Source organism: Castor canadensis, chromosome 17 (assembly GCF_047511655.1).
Source record: "Castor canadensis chromosome 17, mCasCan1.hap1v2, whole genome shotgun sequence".
In the NCBI taxonomy this organism is placed as follows: domain Eukaryota; kingdom Metazoa; phylum Chordata; class Mammalia; order Rodentia; family Castoridae; genus Castor; species Castor canadensis.
Genome location: NC_133402.1, coordinates 51,668,134 through 51,689,075, shown reverse-complemented (window position 1 = coordinate 51,689,075; position 20,942 = coordinate 51,668,134). Strand labels below are relative to the sequence as shown.

At 46.3% G+C, this 20,942-nt stretch overlaps 1 protein-coding gene and 1 non-coding gene across 5 annotated transcripts in view; one reads left to right on the top strand and one right to left on the bottom strand.

Moving 5' to 3' along the window:
• Poc1a (POC1 centriolar protein A) overlaps positions 1 to 20,942 on the top strand; it is a 71,555-nt gene that overhangs the window by 26,416 nt on the left and 24,197 nt on the right. For all 4 annotated transcript variants that reach the window (XM_020162154.2, XM_074058885.1, XM_074058884.1 and 1 more), the window contains one exon: positions 3,343 to 3,441. In XM_020162154.2, the coding sequence (XP_020017743.1) occupies positions 3,343 to 3,441 (99 nt within the window). The remainder of the gene's footprint in view (positions 1 to 3,342; positions 3,442 to 20,942) is intronic.
• On the bottom strand, positions 11,834 to 11,941 carry LOC141418653 (U6 spliceosomal RNA). Its single transcript, XR_012443320.1, has one exon. It is a non-coding gene; the product is annotated as a U6 spliceosomal RNA (small nuclear RNA).

The following is a 20,942-nucleotide window of genomic DNA, read 5'->3' as shown; positions in this document are numbered from 1 at the left end:
ATTTTTTGGGGTGTGTGTGTGTGTGGTACTGGGGTTTGAACTCAGGGCCTACACCTTGAGCCACTCCACCAGCCCTTTTTTGTGAAGGGTGTTTTCAAGATAGGGTCTCCCAAACTATTTGCCTGGGCTGGCTTCAAACTGCAGTCCTCCGGAGTAGCTGGAATTACAGGTGTGAGCCACTGGTGCTTGGCTTTATTTATTTATTTATTTTTATTATAAATAAATAAGATATTGGATACTTACTGCTGGCCTGGTAATGTAGTCAGTGTAACAAGAGTTTCTTACCTTCTTTGATTCTCACAACAGCCCTGTAGGGCAAACCTGCATCTTCTGTAGATGAGAAAACTGAGTCCTAGCATATGGCAAAGATGGAACAAGTACCTGGCCAGTCTCACGTCAGAGCCATGCCCCTTGGAGCCCCAGCTCCATTGTCTACTGTCCTTTGCTCCCCAACTCACTTGAGCACTTGAGGGGTCAGTATTTTAATATTCTTGGCTACAGAGAGAGGACATTTAAGAGGAAATACTGTCCTGTCCCGTCACCCTTTGTACAGAGGCTCCAGCCTATTAACTCTGGTGCCTCTTTGTCCAGACTGCTAAATGCCAATGATTTGTCTGCTAGCCAGCACCATCGCCCCTGGGGTCTAGCCAGAGCTTAGCAATAGAAAGGTCAGGAGCACTGAGCAGTCCACCTGTTGGCAGACTTTGCTCCAAGTATCTTGTGCAGCCCCTCTTCTCTAGAGAACCATCCTGAGGTAGGGAGGAAAGGTTGACTGCTGTGAGCCACTGTTAACCTGGTGGATTGCTGAGAATGTTCATCCCGCAGGTGTTGGCCTCACAGTTGTAGCTGCTTACCCCAGACAAGTCCTGGGCTTACACGAGCCCCAACTCCAGCCAGCTGTACTTACTGATTTGGTTGAGTGTCTGCCAGTAAGGCAAATGGTAGCTAGGGACTCTTTGACCACAGCCTGGGTAAGAGCCAGCGGGCATCTTCCCCCCGACTCTGGGGACAGACTACCAAGGGAGGAGGAAGTATTAATTGGGACCCCTGAGTCTTCCTATGAGGCCTGGCTCTTTGCTTAGATGACACAGAAATTGTGTAGTAGTTTTACATAGTAAACAGAGTCACGGTGCAATCAAATCACAAGAGGCAATCTAGTGGGAAATAGGGCTTCCACTTGCTCTGGCCCCTCCTTAGGTAGCTATGGCTATCAGCTCCCTACTTACCTTTTTGGTTATTTATTTATTTTTGTAGTACTGAGGTTTGAACTCAGGGCCTTGCACTTGCTAGGCAGGCAATTTACCACTTGAGCTAGGCCCTCAGCCCTTTTGGATGCCTTTTTAAAGTCTGCTCTGAGAGCTTTTCTGGAGTGATATTTGGCATTATCTCTTCACATTCACACTAGCCGGTCTGCTGGTAGGAATTGTATGCAGTTATACAAGGGCCACATACACAAAAGTGTGTTTCTGTAGATGTTCTATTTGTAAAGTGACAAATAAGAGGCACACCTGACTGTCTCTGAGAGCAAAAATCAGTGGTGCTTGCTGCTCAGGGAGTGGTGAGGAACCTCTGAAAGAATCAGGCTCACAGCTGTGTCCTGACAGGGATGGCATTGAGGGCACATTGAATGGTCATCTTATATATGATTGTTTTTTGGTGGCCTCCAATGACTACTTGGCCACCCTCCATGATTCCCATTGTGAAGCCCAAGCCAGCCATCCTTGACGTGGCCCTGGAAACACCCAGCTGTATATGGCCTCCAGCCTCCAGCAGGGAGTGCTCTTGCTCCCCAGCAAGGCAGCTCCCTCAGCTTTTGTTGAGGAGCCTCTAGCCTTGATCAAATTGAGGTGTGTTTTTATGACTAAACTTACTGACTAGCCTTGGAATAACAGGTGCGTTACTGTATACTGCCCAGATGCCAGTGTCTGTGCCACACTGTGTCCTGTGAGCCTGCCAGCAGCTTTACGAGGTGGGGGCTAAGATCATCCCCTTTTCACAGAAGAGGGCTCTGAGGCATAGGCTGAGTCCCTTGCTCAGAGCCTCACAGTAAGGGGTGGAGCCAGGACCTCAGCGGTCTGGCCTGGAGTCCATATGTTCACCACTTACCACAGTGTCACAGGCCAGGCCACCACCCTCAGGAGCTTCCATTTTAGTGCAGAGATAGGTGCTAAACAAGGAAAAGTGACGAATAAATTTCAGTAACTACTGACTGATGCTGAGGTATAAAGAAAATATGGCATATGTACACAGTGAAATATATATACACTCCCAGATAGAGAGACAAGCAAGTGCTAAAGCCTAGTGGTGGCCGCACAGTAATATTCCATCCGTTGTACATCCAGGTCCTATTTATTTATTTATTTATTTATTTATTTTTGCAATACCGGGGCTTGAACTCAGGGCCTACACCTTGAGCCACTCCACCAGCGCTTTTTGTGTTAGGAAGATAGGGTCTCATGAACTATTTGCCTAGGCTGGCTTCGAACCATGATCCTCCTCATCTCTGCCTCCTGAGTAGCTAGGATCACAGGCATGAGCCACCAGTGCATGGCCCCCAGGTCCTCTTGAGGCCTGTCCCCAAAGTCTCCTTCAGAAAGTAGGGCAGGTGGGTCTCTGGGCCCATTTTCTCCGTAAAAGAAGCTGACAAGATATTTTCCTCCCAGGCAACAACAAATGCTGGTGAGGATGCAGGGAAAAAAAGAAACCCTTATACACTGTTGATGAGAATATAAATTAGTGCAGCCACTGTGGAAATCAGTGTGGATGTTCCTCAAGAAACTAAAACTAGAGCTACCATATGATCCTGCCATACCTGGGCATATGTGTGAAGGAATGTAAGTCAACATACACTGTAGACAACTGGACATCCATGTTCATTGTGGCACTATTCACAATAGCTAAATTGTGGAGTCAGCCTAGGTGCCCATCAGTGGATGAACATATGAAGGAAATTATGGTATATGTACCCAATGCAGAAGTTATTCAGACATAAAGAAGAATGAAATTATATCATTTGCTGAAAAAAAGGGATGAAACTAGAGATCATCATGTTAAGTGAAAGAAGTCAGACTCAGATAAATATTGCATGTTTTTTCTTGTGTATAAAATTTAGATCTAAAAACAAAGATATGAATAGGGGGACTGTTTGAGGGGGACTATTTTGGAGGCCAGGGCGGGGGATCCAACAGGAGGGGAGGAGACAAAAGAGGGTGATGGGGGAATGTATAGGTTATAAACATATGAAAATGTCAAAATGAAACCCATTATTTTGTACAATTGACAAAAGGGCTGACGAAAGATATTTTTCTCCCCCTCATTCTCTGTGCCTATTGGTCTTGGCAGGTAATGGTTTGGAAGAGTAACTTTGATGTTGTTGATTATGGAGAAATTATAAAAGGGCAGAGGTCCCCAGCCACACTGACCAGCTCTGCAGGGAATCTGGTAAGTTGTTTGGCAGACATGTCCATGACTTTGGGCTTGTGACTTTGGGCTGGGTCAAAGTGATCAGCCTTGGACTCAGACATGGTGTGTACTTAGGCTGGTTACTGGAAAGGGACCCTAGTGAGATCTGGTCACCTACCAAATAATACTTTGGTGCTTTAATTCATATCTAGAATAAACATAAAAGGCTGTTGGGTGCCAGGACTCTGGCCCATTTGGTGGGGGAGTGTTTCTGTGACACATCCTGCTGCTACAGTGAGGCCCAAGAAAAAAACACTTTGTCCCTTGCCAAGCCTTGGGCCACAAGACTCAAGTATAAGGTTCCTAGAGCGTTCAGGTCCCAAAGCTACAGCTGAGATGAATGGGAAAGGCCCTCATTTTTGTCTCTTGAGTTTCTCTCACTTCCCCCACTCCCATTTTTTTTAAACCATGGAGAGAGAGTTTCTTAGCCACAAACATTTTTAATACCTTTTTTGGTAAAAGGGCATTCATTGTTCCTGAATTAAAATAATTAATATTTTTTGACAAATTTTGGGGGAAGAAAAATGCTAATTGATATAGTATCATAAGTAAAGCCAAATTAACCTTTAACTGAAATAAAAGGTTGCAGAACCCTAAGAGTTTTGAGCTTGTGTGGCTCCAGGTTACTTAAATCTCTCCCCACTGGATCTTAGAGATAGCATAGCCTCCCCCACAAGCGGAAACTGGCTCAAACAACAGGAAGCGGCTCGCCCAAATCCCCCAGAAACTCAAGGCTGGGGCCCAGAATAGAACCAGGAAGCCTCCCTAGTCTATCCCGGATCTTACTGTGGCTCCAGCAGATGGATCTCCCCCCCACCATGCTCAAACACATCATTCTGTGTGCTGGGGCTATCTCTAGGAATAGGCCAGATTGGTTTTTGTTTTGTTTTGTTTTCAATACAGGGGTTTGAATTGAGGGCTTCACCACTTGCCAGGCAGGTGCCCTACCACTTGAGTTATGCCCCCAGCAAATAAAGACATGTTCTTGGAATTTAATACCATTTGAAAAAAATTTTTTTTGGCTGTACTGGGGTTTGAACTTGGTCTTGCTCTTGCTAGGCAGGTGCTCAGGTTGGGTTTTACAGTTTTCTCCCAAGGATCACTGGCCACCATAGCTGGGAGGTTTTGTTCTTTTATCACACTTGCTAATTAGTTCTCAGCTTTTGAGTTTGTTGGAGTGACTGAATTGCATGATAGTCTGCTTTCTGCCGGTTCATCTTCACCTAGAAAAGCATTTCCAACTGCAAGGTTGGGATCCTCTGGGATCCCTGCCCTGCTCTTTCCCCATGACTCCCTGTCTATTGGGTACTTACGGTGAGTCAGGCATACCAAGGCCTTTTGCATGTGCTACCTGCTCATTCCTTATCAGAATGAGTGGGTAAAATTACAGCTCCATTTTATAGGTGAGACACCTTGGGCTTAGTCATCCTGGCCCCTCTGAACAGGGCTAAGGAAACTAGTTGCTGCAGGTCTGGAGGACTGTCTGGCAGCTCTTTTCCCTCCTAGGTAGAGACTGCTGTCTGTCTTTGGGAATGGTTAGTATCCACAAGCTGGGGGAAATCCTGTTCTTTTTCTTAGAGATGCTAGGAAGATATCTTCCTTCAGTCCTAGCTCAGAGATGGGGTTTTGGGCCCCCTTGTGCGCCAGAGCTTCAGGTCCTGAGAATCTGGGTTGAGGTCATGTGGGATATGGGGAGCCAGCATGATGGGAAGGGGTAGGGATGAGTGAACAGCTTAGCAGAGTTTGAGGAAGCCAGCTGTTCCCTTTAGGCCTACATCAGAGCTGTTATTATAGCTCTGGCACTGGGCATCCCCATGGGGCTCAAATAAGGGACAGGATGTGGGTTCTGGAGTCAGGGAACTGGGTCTAAATCCAGATAACATGTGGCCCTGAGCAAAGCACCACTCTCCATTTCCTCAGTGGGTCCTGAGGACCCACATGTAATGGTGAGCTCTGTTATCCCCTGGAGTGAGCTAATCCTCCTGTCATTCTTGGTGGAGATCCAGTCAGAGCTCTTTGCTTGTTTGTCATAAACCCCTCTGAGAGTCTTGAATGGACACATGGCCTTCTCTAGACATATCCTTGCCAAACATACATACCATGTGAGGCTTCTCTGTGCGTTTTGTTTTTTTGTGCTTTCACCACACACACACACACACACACACACACACACACAACACAAACTTGACCATTTTAATCTTTTAAGAGCATAGCTCCAAACAGCATGAAGTACACTCACATTGCACAGCCATCACTGTCATCTCTAGAACGTTTTCATCCTCCTAGACTGAGGAGGCTTGGTTTTTCTAACACTGTTGGTGATTAGGGTTTCTCCTGAGATAGGAAGAGAAACTGAGCCCTACTTGCCAAAGCTTTCACTGGCACTGAGAGTCCCTGGCTGGCCAGGGTGTCTCAGCAGCTCAGGGAAGCCAGGACTGCCATACCTGCAAACTGTGAGTCCAATAAGCCCTTCCCTCCATCTCTGTCCACATTCCATCCTTCCATAAACCCAGGGTTGCTCAGCCTCAGCCATGTTCATACTTTGAGCCAGATAATTCTTTGTCGTGGATGCTGCCCCATATAGAATGTTTTGTTGCATCCCTGGCCTTTACCCAGTAGATGCCAGCAGCGTCCTGCCCTCTATCCCGCAGTTGTGATGACCAGAAGCATCTTCAGATATTGTCAGATGTCCCCAGTTGAGAATTGCAGCAATACCTTCTGCCTCAGAAGTGAGCCCAGAAAGGAGGCTGGCCTAGCAGTGAGAGGAACAAGGGGGCTGGAGGACTGTGGGAGGGGGTATGGAGAGGGACAGGAGCATGGAGAGAGGCAGCTGAGAAAGGCCATTCTAGCAGCCCTGTGTGAGGATTCTGCTCTGTTGGGCTGGTTCTGAGCACCTAGCAACTGTGGCCCAAATTTCTCAGTGGTAGCAGGATTTGAACTCAGGGCCTCAAGATTGCTAGGCAAGCACTCTTACCACTTGAGTCATATCACCACCCCCCCCCCCACCGCCGCCCTTTTTGCTTTGGTTATTTTTTAGGTAGGTTCTCTTGTTTTTATTGTCTGATATGGCCTGGACTGGGATCCTCCCACATAGCTAGGATGACAGGCATATACTATCACATGCAGCCTTTTTGTTGAGATGGGGTGTCTCTTTTTTCCCACTCTGGCCTTGACTGTGATCCTCCCAGTCTCTGTCTTCAGAGTAGTTGGGATTACAGGCATGGTCCCCTGTACCTGGCCTTCAGCCTGTGTTTCTAATGAAAGCCCATTTTGTGGAAATGTTTGGTCTATCAAATTTAAGAGTGTTCTAGAGATAATGGCCTTTTGCAGAAGGCCCTAGGTTCAGTCCTCAGTACTGCAAAACAGACAAACAACCTGCCAAGAAAAGACCTTTTGCCTTTAGCAATTTAATTTTCTTCACTTAAAATTGGAGTTTGTTCTTGCCCTTCCTGCCTAAAGGCTTCCGGGGCTCTTAGATAATATCTGAAGAGAGGTTTGGTGGCTGACCAGAGTTTGGTGTCTTGACTTCTCACAGAGCCCATAACACCACAGCCGTACCCCAGGAACTCATGAATTTGATGACCCCCCTACTCCCCCACCCTTTCAGCTCTGTCCACACATTGTGCCTAAGGCACTGAAGCGTCAAGAAGCACTCCTAGGCATGTGGATATTTAAGGACGTCCAGGGGCCAGGCGTAGTTTTGAATTCCTGACCATGTGCCTATTCTAGTGTGGCCATCGAAAAGCTAGAGGAGCAGACCCTGCCGGAGTCCCTTCATCTGCTCACTCATCAGCAGACCATGGCAAGGGCAGCCCTGTGAGTCCTTGATAGTCCCTTCACTCTGGAAAACCCCCTGCCTGTGACCCCTTCTTTGACTGTGGTGTTTCAGCTTTTCTGATCTTGGAATGAAGGCTGTCCATGAGCCCACTCTGAACAGAGCTCTGTTCACTGCAGAGCTATTTTCAACCTCTGGTTAAAATTCACAGCTTATTTTTAGGCACATTTCATGTTGAAAAGCAAAAGCCATTTCCCAGCCATTCAGAATGAGAATAATGGGTTCCATTTTTCCTCTATTCTTGGCTGAGTTGCACATGAGGAGAGATTTCAGGGCTTGTGGCTGGGGAGCCTTCTCTGTTTGGAAAGCAGTAGATGAAGGATTCCAGGCCATGCTGTGGGTGACAGTGGGCAGGAAGTTCCATGTTCTGCCCTGTGACATGTTGCAAGGCTAGAGGAAGGTTGGAAGGGCTACTTGTGGGCAGATGGATGAGAGTAAGGGATGAAGGGCGGGAGCACTGTCTATAGCAGGTGCTCATGCTAGTGTTTTCAGAGTCTAGTGCTGTTCCCTGCCCCAATTCTGGCCTTTTTTCCCTCTCTGTGCTTATCTACCCTCCTGCTGTCTGTGCCTTGGGGTCTGCCCCTGAGGCAGAAGGACCCCTCTGTCCTACCTGACCTTAGAATTAGCATCTGCTCCCCATCCCAAACCCCAGCCACCACAGGATAGATTTCTTCCCCAACCACGGAAGCACTTTAAAACCACTTTTAAATAGTAAAGATGTGATTATTTTACAGATGGATTTACACTAATTTTTGCCCTCCCTCCAAATGCCTGAGGCCCATTATGCAATTGGGAAGGAAGGTTGTGCTGGGTGCGGTGGGAGGGGAAGAACACAGAGTTCTAGGTAATTCAATGAAACTTAAAAAAAAAAGGAAAACCACTTCCTGCGTTCTCAGGGTTGGCTGCTCTCCTGTTCAGACATTAACCTTGAATACTGGGGCTGAGGGCTTTTCTCCGTTCACCTCTCAGTATTGTGTTTGAAGGAGAAAAGCTCACCTGCGGTTAAGAGCTTGGCTTCTGGTTTCTGATCAACCTATGTCCACTCTTGTGGACTGTGACCCTGGCAAGTGGCTGGCTCTCAAAGGTCCAGTTTCCTCTTCTGTCCAATGGGGAGATTGCTGGGCCCTCCTTCATAAGATTTCACGGGTGGCATGCCAAACAGCACTTGGCACTGTGCCTGGCACATGGCAAGTACTCACCAAGCTGTACTATTTTAAAAATGTTCCTTTACCCTCTTCTGTCCCACTGAGAGCCAGTCAGGGTGAACATGTGTTTAAAACCTGCAACCACGTCAGACAGGCAGGGAAGGGGCATTTGTTATGCTGACTTCTTTCTGCAGGTGGTCCTTGTGAGGGCTGGGGAGGGTTTTAGCCTCTTGCAGGCATTGGTTGTGTTTCCTAATGACAGACCTAAGTCTTTTGTGCTCTCAAATGAGGAAGCAAATCTCTGAGGTGGGTGGAAACAGACTTATTTCCTTCCCCACTGCTTCCTGCACCTCGGAGACTACTTGGGGTAAGTTTGCCCAGGAACCTCAGAGCCTCAGTGCTAGACCTGACCCTGGAAGAAGGAATGGTCAGCAGGGAATATCTGACCTGAACTTCAGGTCTCCCTCTTCCCGAGAATAACCTGTTTCTTCTTCTTTGTGCCTCTGGTTCTAAGAACAAAGCTCTAGCTACTTCCTTTACCCATATTTCTGTTGTGGGGTGCTCCCAAAGGCAAGGATTTGACAAAGGTTCTAGGAGACCTGATTCCTGGCCCAGAGATTCTCGGTCCTGGATCTTCCCCTGTGAGGTGCTGGGGTTCCCGAGTGCCTGTGGTGGTTGCTTAAGACTTGGCTTCTCGTTCTATGCACCTTGCCTGAGGAGTCACCTTATGAACAGGCATAGAGGAGATCTGCTTCCATCTGCCTCAGGGATTTTTGTCTTTGTCCATTCAGGTTTCTGTGACAAATACTGCAGAGTGGGTAGCTTATGAACCACAGAAATGTATTTCTCACCGTCCTGGAGTCTGGGAGGTCCAAGCAAGGCACCAGTGCATTCAGTGTCTGGTGAAGATTTGTTTTCTGGTGCATAGACGGTTCCTTTTCTCTTTGTCCTCAAATAGTAGTAGAAGGAGTTAGCTAAGTCTCTGGGGTGTTTTATAAGGGCACTAATCTTATTCATGAAGGCTCCATCCTTATGACCTAATTTGTTCCCAAAGGTGCAGCTACTGATTTCATCACCTTGGGGACTGGGATTCCAACATAGGAATTTTGTAGAGGACCCAACATTCAGACTATAACAGATTTGATTTTACTCTTGACAGCTTGACAGACTTGGGTCTCTTTCCCAGAACATAAATTTCTGGCTTGGCATTTATTTTCAAATGATCTAGCTGCCTGGGATGAAGATGGGAATCTTACAAAGTTACCTTCTCAGGAAGCCCCCCGCCAGGAATATGGAAGATATGGAAACTTCTAGCTCTGAAAGCCACTTGAAGAACTTAGCTGGCCATAAGAGCTATACTGACCCTGCAGTATTTTGCCCTTGGTATGCTGGACCAAGCTGAGGCTATGGGCGGTCCAGTGTGGAGTGCCTTTCCTTTTCCTTAGGAAGGTTTTCTTGATTCTCTGCCTCTTGGTTTCTCTCCACTAGGCTGCATTTCATCCTCTGCACGTTTTCTATCACATAGACTCACTCTGCAAAAAGACCATCGGGGGAGGGGTGGGCATTGCAGTCTTTGCTGACTTGGGCCATGGAAGCTTTTAAGAAAGAGGCCTCATTTCACACCTTTACCTCAGTGGAAGTTACGGAAAGTGCCCTGGGGTTTTTTTTTAGCTTCAGTGGGAAGAGAAGATCCTAGATATAAATATTTAATATGTGTTACCATTTTTTAGTGGCTCACGCCTATAATCCTAGCTACTTGGGAGGCTGCGATGGGGAGGATTGAAGCTCAAAGCCACCCTGGGCAAATAGTTCATGAGATCCCAACTCCAAAATAACCAGAGTAAAAATGGACTAGAGGTGTGGCTCAAGTGGTAGAGCACCTGCTTTGTAAGCATGAAGTCTTGAGTTCAGACCCCAGTCTCACTAAAACAAACAAACAAACAAAAAAACAAAAAACCACAGAACATCTTTGGATAGTGGCTGTGAATAATCTAGAGGTACAAGAGCACCACAAACACTATAGTGCCCTGGCAGAGGGGCCACCCAGGCCCAGGACTGAATCTTGTCTCCTTTTTCTTCAGAGGTCACTGCTGACTTTATTTCCAGACACTTGATAAATAATCCCATTTCAGCAAAGGAAGATAGTTTGACAAGCAGGAGGCCATGTTTGCAGAAGTCCATCAAGAGATGTTAGCTGGGCATCCTAGGCAGTGTTAGTGAAGAGACAGGCCTTTAACATTTGACATGTGTTGTCCTAAGCCTCTTGGACTTGTTCTCAAACTTCAGCGTGTGTCAGAATTGTACACTGAGGGCTTGTTAAAACAGCTGCCTGGGCCCATCACCAGAGTATCTGATTGAGTAGGGAGTTCACATTTCTAACACATTTCTCTGTGATGTGATGCTGATGCTGGTCCAGGGACCCACTTTGAGAACCACTGATCTATTAGAAGACAGTCTAGCCAGTTGTGACTGTGGCATCCTGAGCAGGAAGGTGATGAGTTATACAGCTGTACAAGATCCAGGAGCACCAAAGATTCTAGTGCTCCTGACAGAGGGGACACCCAGGTTCCCCCCTGCTTCTTGGAAGTTTCTGTAACTAGTAGAGGCTACAGCTTGGGAGAGGTAATTGGAGATTTAGTGTCCCCCTCAGCCCACTATGGTGGCAAAAGGATGTGGTCTTTGTTCGAATCTCAGTTTTGTTAAAAGAAATCCCAGTGTTGCACTGTAAGCCCAGAAGCACTTACCAATGTGTTTAGAACTAGGCAGGCAGACTTACTGTTTTATTATCAGCAGAGGATATCAGTAAGAGGGAAGATGGGACTTCCTGTGACTCTGCTGTGGGCAGGCCTATCTTCCTCTCCTAGCTCCTGACTTGCTCAGTTGTGCTGCCATTAATCCAGTCACTTGTTTTTGTTTTTAATGGTCTTACTGATTTATTATTTGTTTTTTTGTTTTGCACTCTCTCAGGTATACTTGGTATTCTATTATTGCTTCTGCCAGATAATTTCTTTTTTTAAAATTTCTTTTATTCATATGTGCATACAATGTTTGGGTCATTTCTCCCCCCTTTCCCCCACCCCCTCCCTCTCCCCCCCACCCCCTCACTACCAAGCAGAAACTATTTTGCCCTTATCTCTAATTTTGTTGAAGAGAGAATATAAGTAATAACAGATAATTAATTTCTTACCACTTCATCACAACACATTGTATTTTATGTCCAAATGTCATGTTTTCCTCATTTTTGTCTTTCAATTTATACCCTGACTTTTTTTTTCTCCCCTCCTTCACAACCTTCTTCTTGCCCCACTTAAAGCAATTGCAAGAGGTTTCATTGTTCTGTTTTATATATTTATGGGAAGCCCATCAGCCATATTCCCCCACCTTCATCTCCAGAAATATGGAGTACTTCACGAGCTTGTGTGTCATCCTTGCGCAGGGGCTATGTTAGTCTTTCTCTGTATCATTCCAATTTTAGTATAGGTGCTGTTGAAGTGAGCACTCCAGTCACTTATTCTTGAATTCACATTCTCCAGGCCATCTGCTTCCTGCATTGTCCTCTGTGTCTCTTCTTGCTTTCTTGGTGTCCCTGCCTTCCACCTCTCCCCCGTAGATGCAGGTACCTAGGTCAGCTTCTGTCTTCTAGAGAGCCTGCTGAGTGAGACTCACACCAGAGAGTGTTTGGGTGTTTGTGACTCAGTATTTAAACCCCTTTTTTGCTGAGCTTTTTGGGGAAGTATCTCCAGGTACCAAGAACAGGGAGGGATAAGCCCTGAAGCAACAGTGACAGTAGAGGCAGGAAAGATGGGGCAGAAGCCAGAATTCCCTTGTCTGAGCTGCTCTTTTGAGGGGTTGATGATAATCGGTGACTGGAAAATTCCCTTCCATTCCACAAGCAAGTAGGTCGCTCTACAGAGGAGACTAGTATGACATTGAAGAAGGATGACCTCTTTGACTTAAAGCAATGGCAAGTGTGTTCTCAACATCCAGGGCATGACATATTAAGACAATTGTAGTATTATGGACACAGGAGAGAGAATGTGTAGAGGCTCTTGGGTCTGGTTCTGCATACATCTGGACACCCCGATGCATAAACCCAGCCACACCTCCCCCACTTTGAGCTCCATTAACTTTTTTATTATTTATTATTGCTATTTGTGTTACTGGGGTTTGAACTCAGGGCCTCATGTTTGCTAGGCAGGCCCTCTTCCGCTTGAGCCAGCTCTTTTTTTGCGATGGGTTTTCTTGACATGGAGTTTTGCAAACTATTTGCCTGGGGCTGGCTTTGAACCAGGATCCTCTGATCTCTGCCTCCTGAGTAGCTAGGATTACAGGTGTGAGCCACCAGTGCCTACCTGAGTTCCATTACCTTTCAAGAGTCCTAGAATGGTTTAGGATTTTTCTTTCCCCCAGGAAGCTAAAGCCTGGGTCCCAGATTATTGGCTATCCCACATTTGCATGTGAGGAAATGAGCCTGAAACACAGGACAAAGGACAGTGGGGTCTCAGTATTACAATACTTTACTACAAGGTACACATGGCCTTGGAACACCTGTCATTTCAGCCACTGGAGTCACTGCTGTGACAATGGCATTTGTGATGACAAACCATCCACTTGTCATACCATGCTAATAAGTCACCTTTCCACAGAAGAGCCAACAGAGGCCACAAGAAGAATCTTTTGCCAATTGTGTAATGCAGAGTAGATCATAGGCAAGAACTGAGGCTTGTGGCATTTGAGGATTTTTCTTTCCTTTGAGTTCCATTCTGTTTTTCAATCCCAAAAACTTAAAAGTGGAAGAAATGAGACACAAGTAGAAATAAACCAGTTGCTTAAGTCTGATGATGCTTCTTTGGACCACTGTCCACTGTCCCCAAAATCTTTGTACTCATCCTTTTAGTCTCTTTGCAGATGGCACTATCTCCATGCAGCCGTCCCCTGGAGGCCAGCTGGCTGTGAATTCTCCCTGCTTCACCTACCTGGAACAGCCCTTTTCCCATTGTCAGTTATTTGCAGCTCTAACTAGTCTCCCTGGAGGGTTGGGGCCTTGCTCTCCCTGCAGTATCCGGCAGGTGCCTGGTATACCAGATTCTCAGGAAATCAGAGTCATTCCTTGGGCAGCTTGGGTTTGAGGCTAAAGGTAGATTCTGACTTTTTCATTTGGGCACTTTTCATGGTCCCAGACTAAATGAAGGAAGTTACTTTCTAGCTTTGTCTGTTTTGTAGCAGATGGCTTGGGGTGGTATTGGCAGTGACCAGGCCACACAATAGGTAGTAGAGTCTGCATTTTCTAGACTACAGTTCCAGAACTTCATTTTAAATGGGAAAAAAAAAAACAACAACACAGCCCTTTGCAGTGTATATTTTCCAGACTAGATAGCAGTATTGCCCATGTGGTATAAGGGTGTTGGATAGTGCTTGTGTTTATGTTCTTATTGGTTACCATGGGAAAAAATCAGAATAGATGGTTTCCATGGAGATTATCTTACGATTAGTTACTTTGAAGATCCGGACATTGCTGTAGGGGTTTGATGAATGCTATCAATGCCATCAGGGGCTATTTCTCTGGCAGTGCCAAAGGCTGCTCTGAACATTTTGGGGACTTAGACAAAGTCATCTGCTTCCCATGCTTTCAAATCTCAGGACACCAGGGTGCCACTGATCCTGTGGCTCAGCTGCCTTGCCCTCAGCACCACAGCTTGTTCTAGTCACTGGGAAGCACTTTTTATTAAACCAAACCAAAAAAACCCAAAACAAACCTTTGTATTATGGAAAATTTTAAGCTAGCACAAAATTTTCAACCCTCCCCCCATGTACCCTCACCTAGCTTCAACATTTTGCCAATCTTATTTCATCTCTATACCCCACATTTTTTTAGAAGTTAATTTTTTTAATCCCAGATATTTTAATTTATCTCAATTATATAACTGCAATACTCTTACCACACACAAAATTGATAATTCCTTTATATCAAATACCTAGCACATATTCACAGTTTCTATTGTGTTAAGAATGTCATTTTGTGCTTTTTGTTCAAATAAGGATATGAGAAACTTTGGCACCCATGCATGTTGCCTAGTCCTCTGTGCTATACCTATACCGTGCCATGGTTCTGGTGTACAAGGGGTTGAGTGTTTAGCCTGCAGTTGTAGTTGGACTGGAACAGGGGGAGCTTTTGGGTCCATGCTATCCCCGCTCAGGGAGAGTTTTGTACTATGAGCTGCTTGTTGCTTCCTGGAGATAAGTCAGGGGCAGGCGTCTGCTGGGAGGTGGTGGTGGTGGGGGGTGCTGGACCTCTTTGAAACCTGCAGGGGGAGGGAAGGAGGAAGAGAGGTGTTGTAATCCCCTTTCTCACAGCTGCTTGCAACTTTATTTTCTAGGAAGATAGAGGCTGCAAGACCCTGTGAGATTCAGCTTTCTCTCTGAGGAGCATAGGGACACCGGTGAAGGGCTTTGGCCAGTCTGAGGCCTGTGGCCTCCGTAGGTTGAGCAGAGCCAGTCTGGGTATCTGTCCTGGCAGACTTTGCTCATGTCCTGTGATGCTGCACAATATATGAATTACCGAGCTTGGGAGTGATGCCCAGGGTATGATCAGTGGCTCTAACACTCTCCATTGAACTAAGTGCAAGGAGAGTTTAAAATAGCCAGCCTTTGTTCCGAGGTTTTAAAAATTCAACTCCAGTAGTTACAATGAGCTGTCTTCAAGTGGATCTATAAATAAACCGCTACTGTTCCTCTTTGTCACCAAGAGCTTCGGCGTCTTCCAGAGACGTCGCTGTGCCGCTCATCTTCATTAGATAGCTCTCATCTGTGGGGCAGCTGCAGCCATCCGCAAGCTGAGCAGACATAGAGTTTGTAAGGACAGCAACATATTTGTTCCCTTTTAAAAATCCAGTTCCCCCAAAATTAATTACACAGGGAAAGATAGTAACTTTGCATTGGAGAAACCTGGCAGAAAGATCGGTGTCCCCATTGGTCTAGGTCAGCACCACAGTATTAAGTCCATGTATCCTGTGATATTGTGCACAATGCTTTTGTGGTGTTGCCAGAAATTTGTAACCTAAATCCAGTCATGTAAAACATAAGACAGATCGAAGCTGAGGGACATTTGACAAAATAACTGATAAGTATTCTTCAAAAGTATCAAAGTCATGAAAGACAAAGAAGAACTGAGGAACTAACCCAGATTGTAGGAGGCTAAAGCTATAATAAAATATGAACGAAACCCTAGATAGGATCCTGGACACTAGTGGAAAAACTGGGGAAGTTCAAATAGTTTGATGTATGGTATTTCCCAGAGTTAATTTCCTGGTCTGATCATTGTCCTACAGTTATGTAACATGTTAACACTGGGGGAGGAATATATGGAAATTCTCTGTGCTATTTTTTGCAACTTTTTTCCAAGTTTAAAATTAGTTCAAAGCAGTTTAATTTTTAAAAAATGTACAGCCAACACTTGGTCTTTATCAGAATCCTTGATCTCCCTCCCACGGTATCTTGGTTCAGGTGTTTGCTGTGGGGAAGGTAGGCATTTCTGTGTACAGATAGGGCGTAGGTAACCCTGAAATACTCGGCATGGCTGTACTAGGCCCTCAGGAATGTTTGTGGAACTGAACTGAACGAAAGCTGCCCTAAAGGGAGCCATGTTTATGTTCTAAGGGAAAGCTTTTATCTGAGGCTCAGTCACTGGTGTGGGACCAAGGTGGTAGGGGTGGCTGCTTATCTGTATTGTTGTTTCTGAGGATGCTCCAGAGGTATACCACTCCTCTGGAAGTCCAAGGTAGACTGTAGGCAGGAGAGTTCTCCCTGACTGGAATGGTCCTATCTCCTCCCAAGATTTCTGTGGACCAGACAGGGGTCCTAGACCTCCCTGCCCTTGATGCCTTGTTCCACCTTCCTGCCACCAGTGTATGTTTCTGGTTGTGTGATGATCTGAAAGTCTTCAGCCCCAAAAGGCTGGGTATTTTCCCTCTCCCTGAATCCTTCCAGGAGAAAAGGCCAGGGACCCCCTCTGTGCGGGGAGTGCTTTGGCTACACAGTGGGCATGGCTGCCTACTTCTTGACAGCCTCACCAGTTTGAAGTTGCTTAGCCTTCCCTTTCATTTCATCTTGCTCCTTTTTCCCTGTGACTTCCCTCACACATGTGTGTCATTTCAGTAAGACAGACCTCCCACCAAGACCTGGGGGCATATGTGGACACTGAGTAACTTTCCATTTCTTGCCTGCCAGGGCATTCCTTTCGTTCTTTTGATGAATCCCCTGAGGGGGATTCTCTCTCTGGGGGGAAATGTTTGGAAATCCTTGCAGAGTGAGACTGGGGAGCTGTCAGTTTGGTGGGGGATGAGCCCAGGAGTGGCTGTCGCAGTTCTGGGGCAGGGACCTCGGCCTTACCATGGGCCTAAGTGGGAAGAGTGGGGTGCATTGGTTTGTCCACTCACCATCTCCCATATGCTTGCAGGTGTGTGAGCCACAGGTGTAATAGAACCACAGAGGTGCACTTATTGTCCCTGTCTCTCTGAGAGGCGATCCTGAGATAAGAAAGTGTACCATGTTGTGTCTGGTCCTGGGACCTGGGCAGCAGTAGTTCTGTGTGTGAGACATGGTTGATCAGGAATATAGATCCTTCATCCTCCATTTTAAGGACACCTGTGTTCCCCACAGGGGTCAAGGGGTGGCCCTGGAGCCTGACTGTGGTCTGTGTTTGTGGAGTATCTGATTCAGTTTGCAGGCTGCTGTTCGAGTCCAAGGCCCTGTGTCTCTGTGTTCCTGAGCTTTTGCAGGTGTCCTGCACATTGCCCACCCCAGAGCCTGGCATGAAGAAGGCACAGAGGGTGCCCTGCACGTTCAAGCCAACAGCAGTACAGACCCATGCTCATGCCTGGGCTGGCTGGGGAGAACGTGAGTGAGGTGGCCAAACAATTAGATGATTTTAAGAAACCAAAATAACTCTTGGGTTCAGGGCTACTTTTAGAACCAGAAGTGTCTTGTGTTGTATTCCAGGATGGAACCCTAAATTATAGGGCAAATAAGGCTATAGTATATCTAGTCTGCAAATATGTGTGGTGAATACAGTACCAGGTTTCTTTTTGAGCTTTGATTTGAGAAAATAGCCCTGCCTCTTCCTTTTGAGAAGCTGGACCTGAGACTAAGCCCAAGTGAGCTTTGCCCCTTGCATACCTCCCTCTCCAGGGCCAGGTTTAGCAAGCATCGAGGCAGGCAGACAGGGATGCCTTTTCATGAGGGCACATCATCACAGTCAGAGGCCAGAACTAAGAAACACCTGTGTCTTATACCCCCCATGCTTACTTAGCAGGCTGCGGTGAATAGTCCAGTGAAAGCTGAAGTGATTTAATCATGGCGTATGTGTCCATTTCTTCCAATTTTGCCCTCAACCCTGCTTTGGAAACAGTGACATGCTCTGATGTGTTAAGTGGGCAGTGGGCAGACAGGCTCCCCGGAGCCTGGGCCTGTGCAAGAAGGGTGCTAGTGAGAGAGCCCAAGTCACCTCATTCTCCCCTCTCTGGCCTAAACTCAAGCCATGAGTCAGTTCCTGGATACTTTTATCTATTATAGAGTTTCAGGAGAATGCTGGACAGAGGGCAAGGGCCAGGGTTACAGATTAAAACTAAAGGAGAAATTTCCACCTCGATCAAGTGTTAATCATCATCCATTCCACCCACCAGAGTGGGGTGTTTGGTCAAGTCAGCTCACAGTATCTTGTGGTCAGACTCCAGCCATGCCTGACTGCTGGCCAGCTGTGTGCAGACGTTGTTCCCAGTAGTCCCACTGTGTCCTAAGTGGCTGAGGACTGGACAGCCACTGCTTAGGAAAACCTGCCCATGGATGTCTGCTTTTTTTTCTCTCTTCCACTGAAGAAGTGAAGGCTTTGGGAGTTGAACTACACAGAAACGAGATTCTCTGGCTTTACACATTTGGAAACACAGTTTGTTTACCTGATTATGAATATTGGATTATTTTCATTATTTGACTATTAGAAATAAAGCTACTGGGAACTTTCATGTACATATTTTTCTATGGACCTGTGCCTCTGTTTTACTGGATAAATACATAGGAGTGTAATGGCTGGAACTTTTCATAGTTATATACCTGACATTTTAAGTAACCATCAAACTGTTTTTGAGAGTAGTCATAGCAACCAACACTTGGTATGACCAGTCTTTTAACTTTAGGCCACTCTAATAGGCACGTAGCGGTATCCCCTGTGATTTTAACTTGCATCTCATTAGTGGCCCCTGCCATAAAGCATCTTTTTTGTGTGTTTGTGAAATGTCTCTTTAAATCATTTAGCTGAGTTTTTAAAATTGGAATATTTTCTCATTATTGAGTTTTGAAATTTCTTTGTTCTTTTTTTGAACTCGGGCTTCATGCTTGCAAAGCAGGTACTCTACCACTTAACACCTCATCTCCATGACAGCATTTTTTTTTTTTTGTAATGGGTTTTTTTGAGATAGGGTCTCGTGAACTTTTTTCTTGGGCTGGCCTCGAACCACGATCCTCCTGATCTCTCTCCTAAGTCACTAGGTTTATAGGCTCGAGTCACCAGTGACTGGCTCTGGTTTGTTTTTCAGTAAATTTTTATGGATTGATTCCTCATGTGTCTGGGTTACTGAGCATCAACTATGGCTATTAATACAGTTCCTGCTGTATGAATTGTTGAGCCCTGGTAGCATATGACAGGTGGCAAAGGAAACAAGAACCCAGACAGGCGACCCATTAATCTACCATGAGAGCCTAAGATTCTACAAGAGTGGCATGAGAAGGGGACCCTGCAGGTCTCAAGGGAAATTTCCACAAAGTTAATTTAAGTGGATTTTTTTTTTTTTTGTGATACTGGGGCTTGAACTCAGGGCATCATGTTTGTGACGCAGGCCCTCTGAGCCACGCCCCCAAGTAGATTCCTCTTTTGAGATTCACCATTTTTGTTCTGCTATTAAGGTGTTTGTATTTGATGAAAGTGAAAAGTTGCCTTGGCGTAGAACTCTATATGTGTAGATTAGTTGCTGAGCTCTTACTCTTGATTTACCTAACTGAGAAGCACCAGGCAAAGCACCTTGGATCCTATGATGCTGGACAGACAAAATGCTGCTGTGGTCATTACTCATGGCTCTGGTATGATAACGAGTCTCTTCCCATCCTCGCATGTGGCTTTCTTGCTTATGTGCCAAGCTCTAGGGGAAATGACCCAGCTCCAGGGCTGCAGGCCCCCAGGGTCAGGGCTGCTGGCCCTTTGCTGCGGTGCAGACATTGAGGTTTTGTTACACAGGAATTCTACTGTCCCAGTGGGCTGGGCTCTTTGAGATAACAGATGTTTGTGGAGGGCCTCCTTTGTAGTCTCAGCTCTGTGCTGGGAAGGCAGGGTGGGGAATGATGCAAAAACTGTTAGACCCAGGAGAGATAGTGGCCTCCACGGAGACGCAAGAGAGAAGCTGTGCACATGAAAGCAGCTGCAGGTGATGTCACCTGCCAAAGGCCACCTGATCTGTGGGAAGAGTCTGTGCTTCATGTTCAGATCCTAGCTCTCCTGCCAGGTGACTTAGGGCAAGTTACTTAACTTATCTGAGCCCAGTTTTCCCTATCTGGAAAATAAGATTAGTTATCCCTGTTGTGAAGGACCATCATAAGGATTCAGTGAGGGGACATGCATTAAATGAGGTGACAGTAAATCGGCATGTAGTGGGGGCAAGTAAGTGACAGTAGTTGCCAGACTGGTAGTGTATTACATGTTACAATGTCTTCTTATGAGAGTGGGCAAGAAGCAGGGAAGTGGCTCAGACTGAGGCTGGGCATTTTCCTTTCCCATCAGTTTCCTTTGTTGTAATGCAGAGACGGCCCAGGAAAGCACGGTGTAGATGAGAACTTCTCTCTTTCCTATAGGCCAGCTCTCCAGCTCACGGCATTGGGGCTGCCGTCTTTCCTTTGGCTTTCTATTGCTAAAAGTTGATACTCTCACCCCCACCCTATCACCCATCATTTCCAGATGCTCAGCTCTCAGTATTGGCATTTTCTGTACAATTCAAGAAACATTCAGGCTGGGCACTGGTGGCTCACACCACCTAGCTGCTTGAGAAACTGTGATCAGGAGGATTGCTGTTTGAGGCTAGCCCAGGCAAATAGTTCAAGAGACCCCCATCTCCAAAATAACCAGAGCAAAATGGACTGGAAATGTGTCTCAAGCAGTGGAGCACCTGAAGCCCTGAGTTCAAACCATAATCTCACCAAAAAGAAGAAACAGAATTTCAATTCCCTCCTTCCCAGGCAGCAGGCAGCACCAGTCTGGCCTACCCCATGAGGATGCCTGCTGTTGGAACAGTAGAGCCTTCCTTGGAGTTGCTGTGGGGACTCAGTGACTAGGGAAAGAGTATAACTGTCTAGAAGGACTGAAAATTTCTCAGCCTGCTGGTGACTTCATATGAGCACCTCTCACAAACTAGTCATCTCCCCCATTTTATAGATGAGGAGGTGCAGGCACCAAGAAGTCAGCC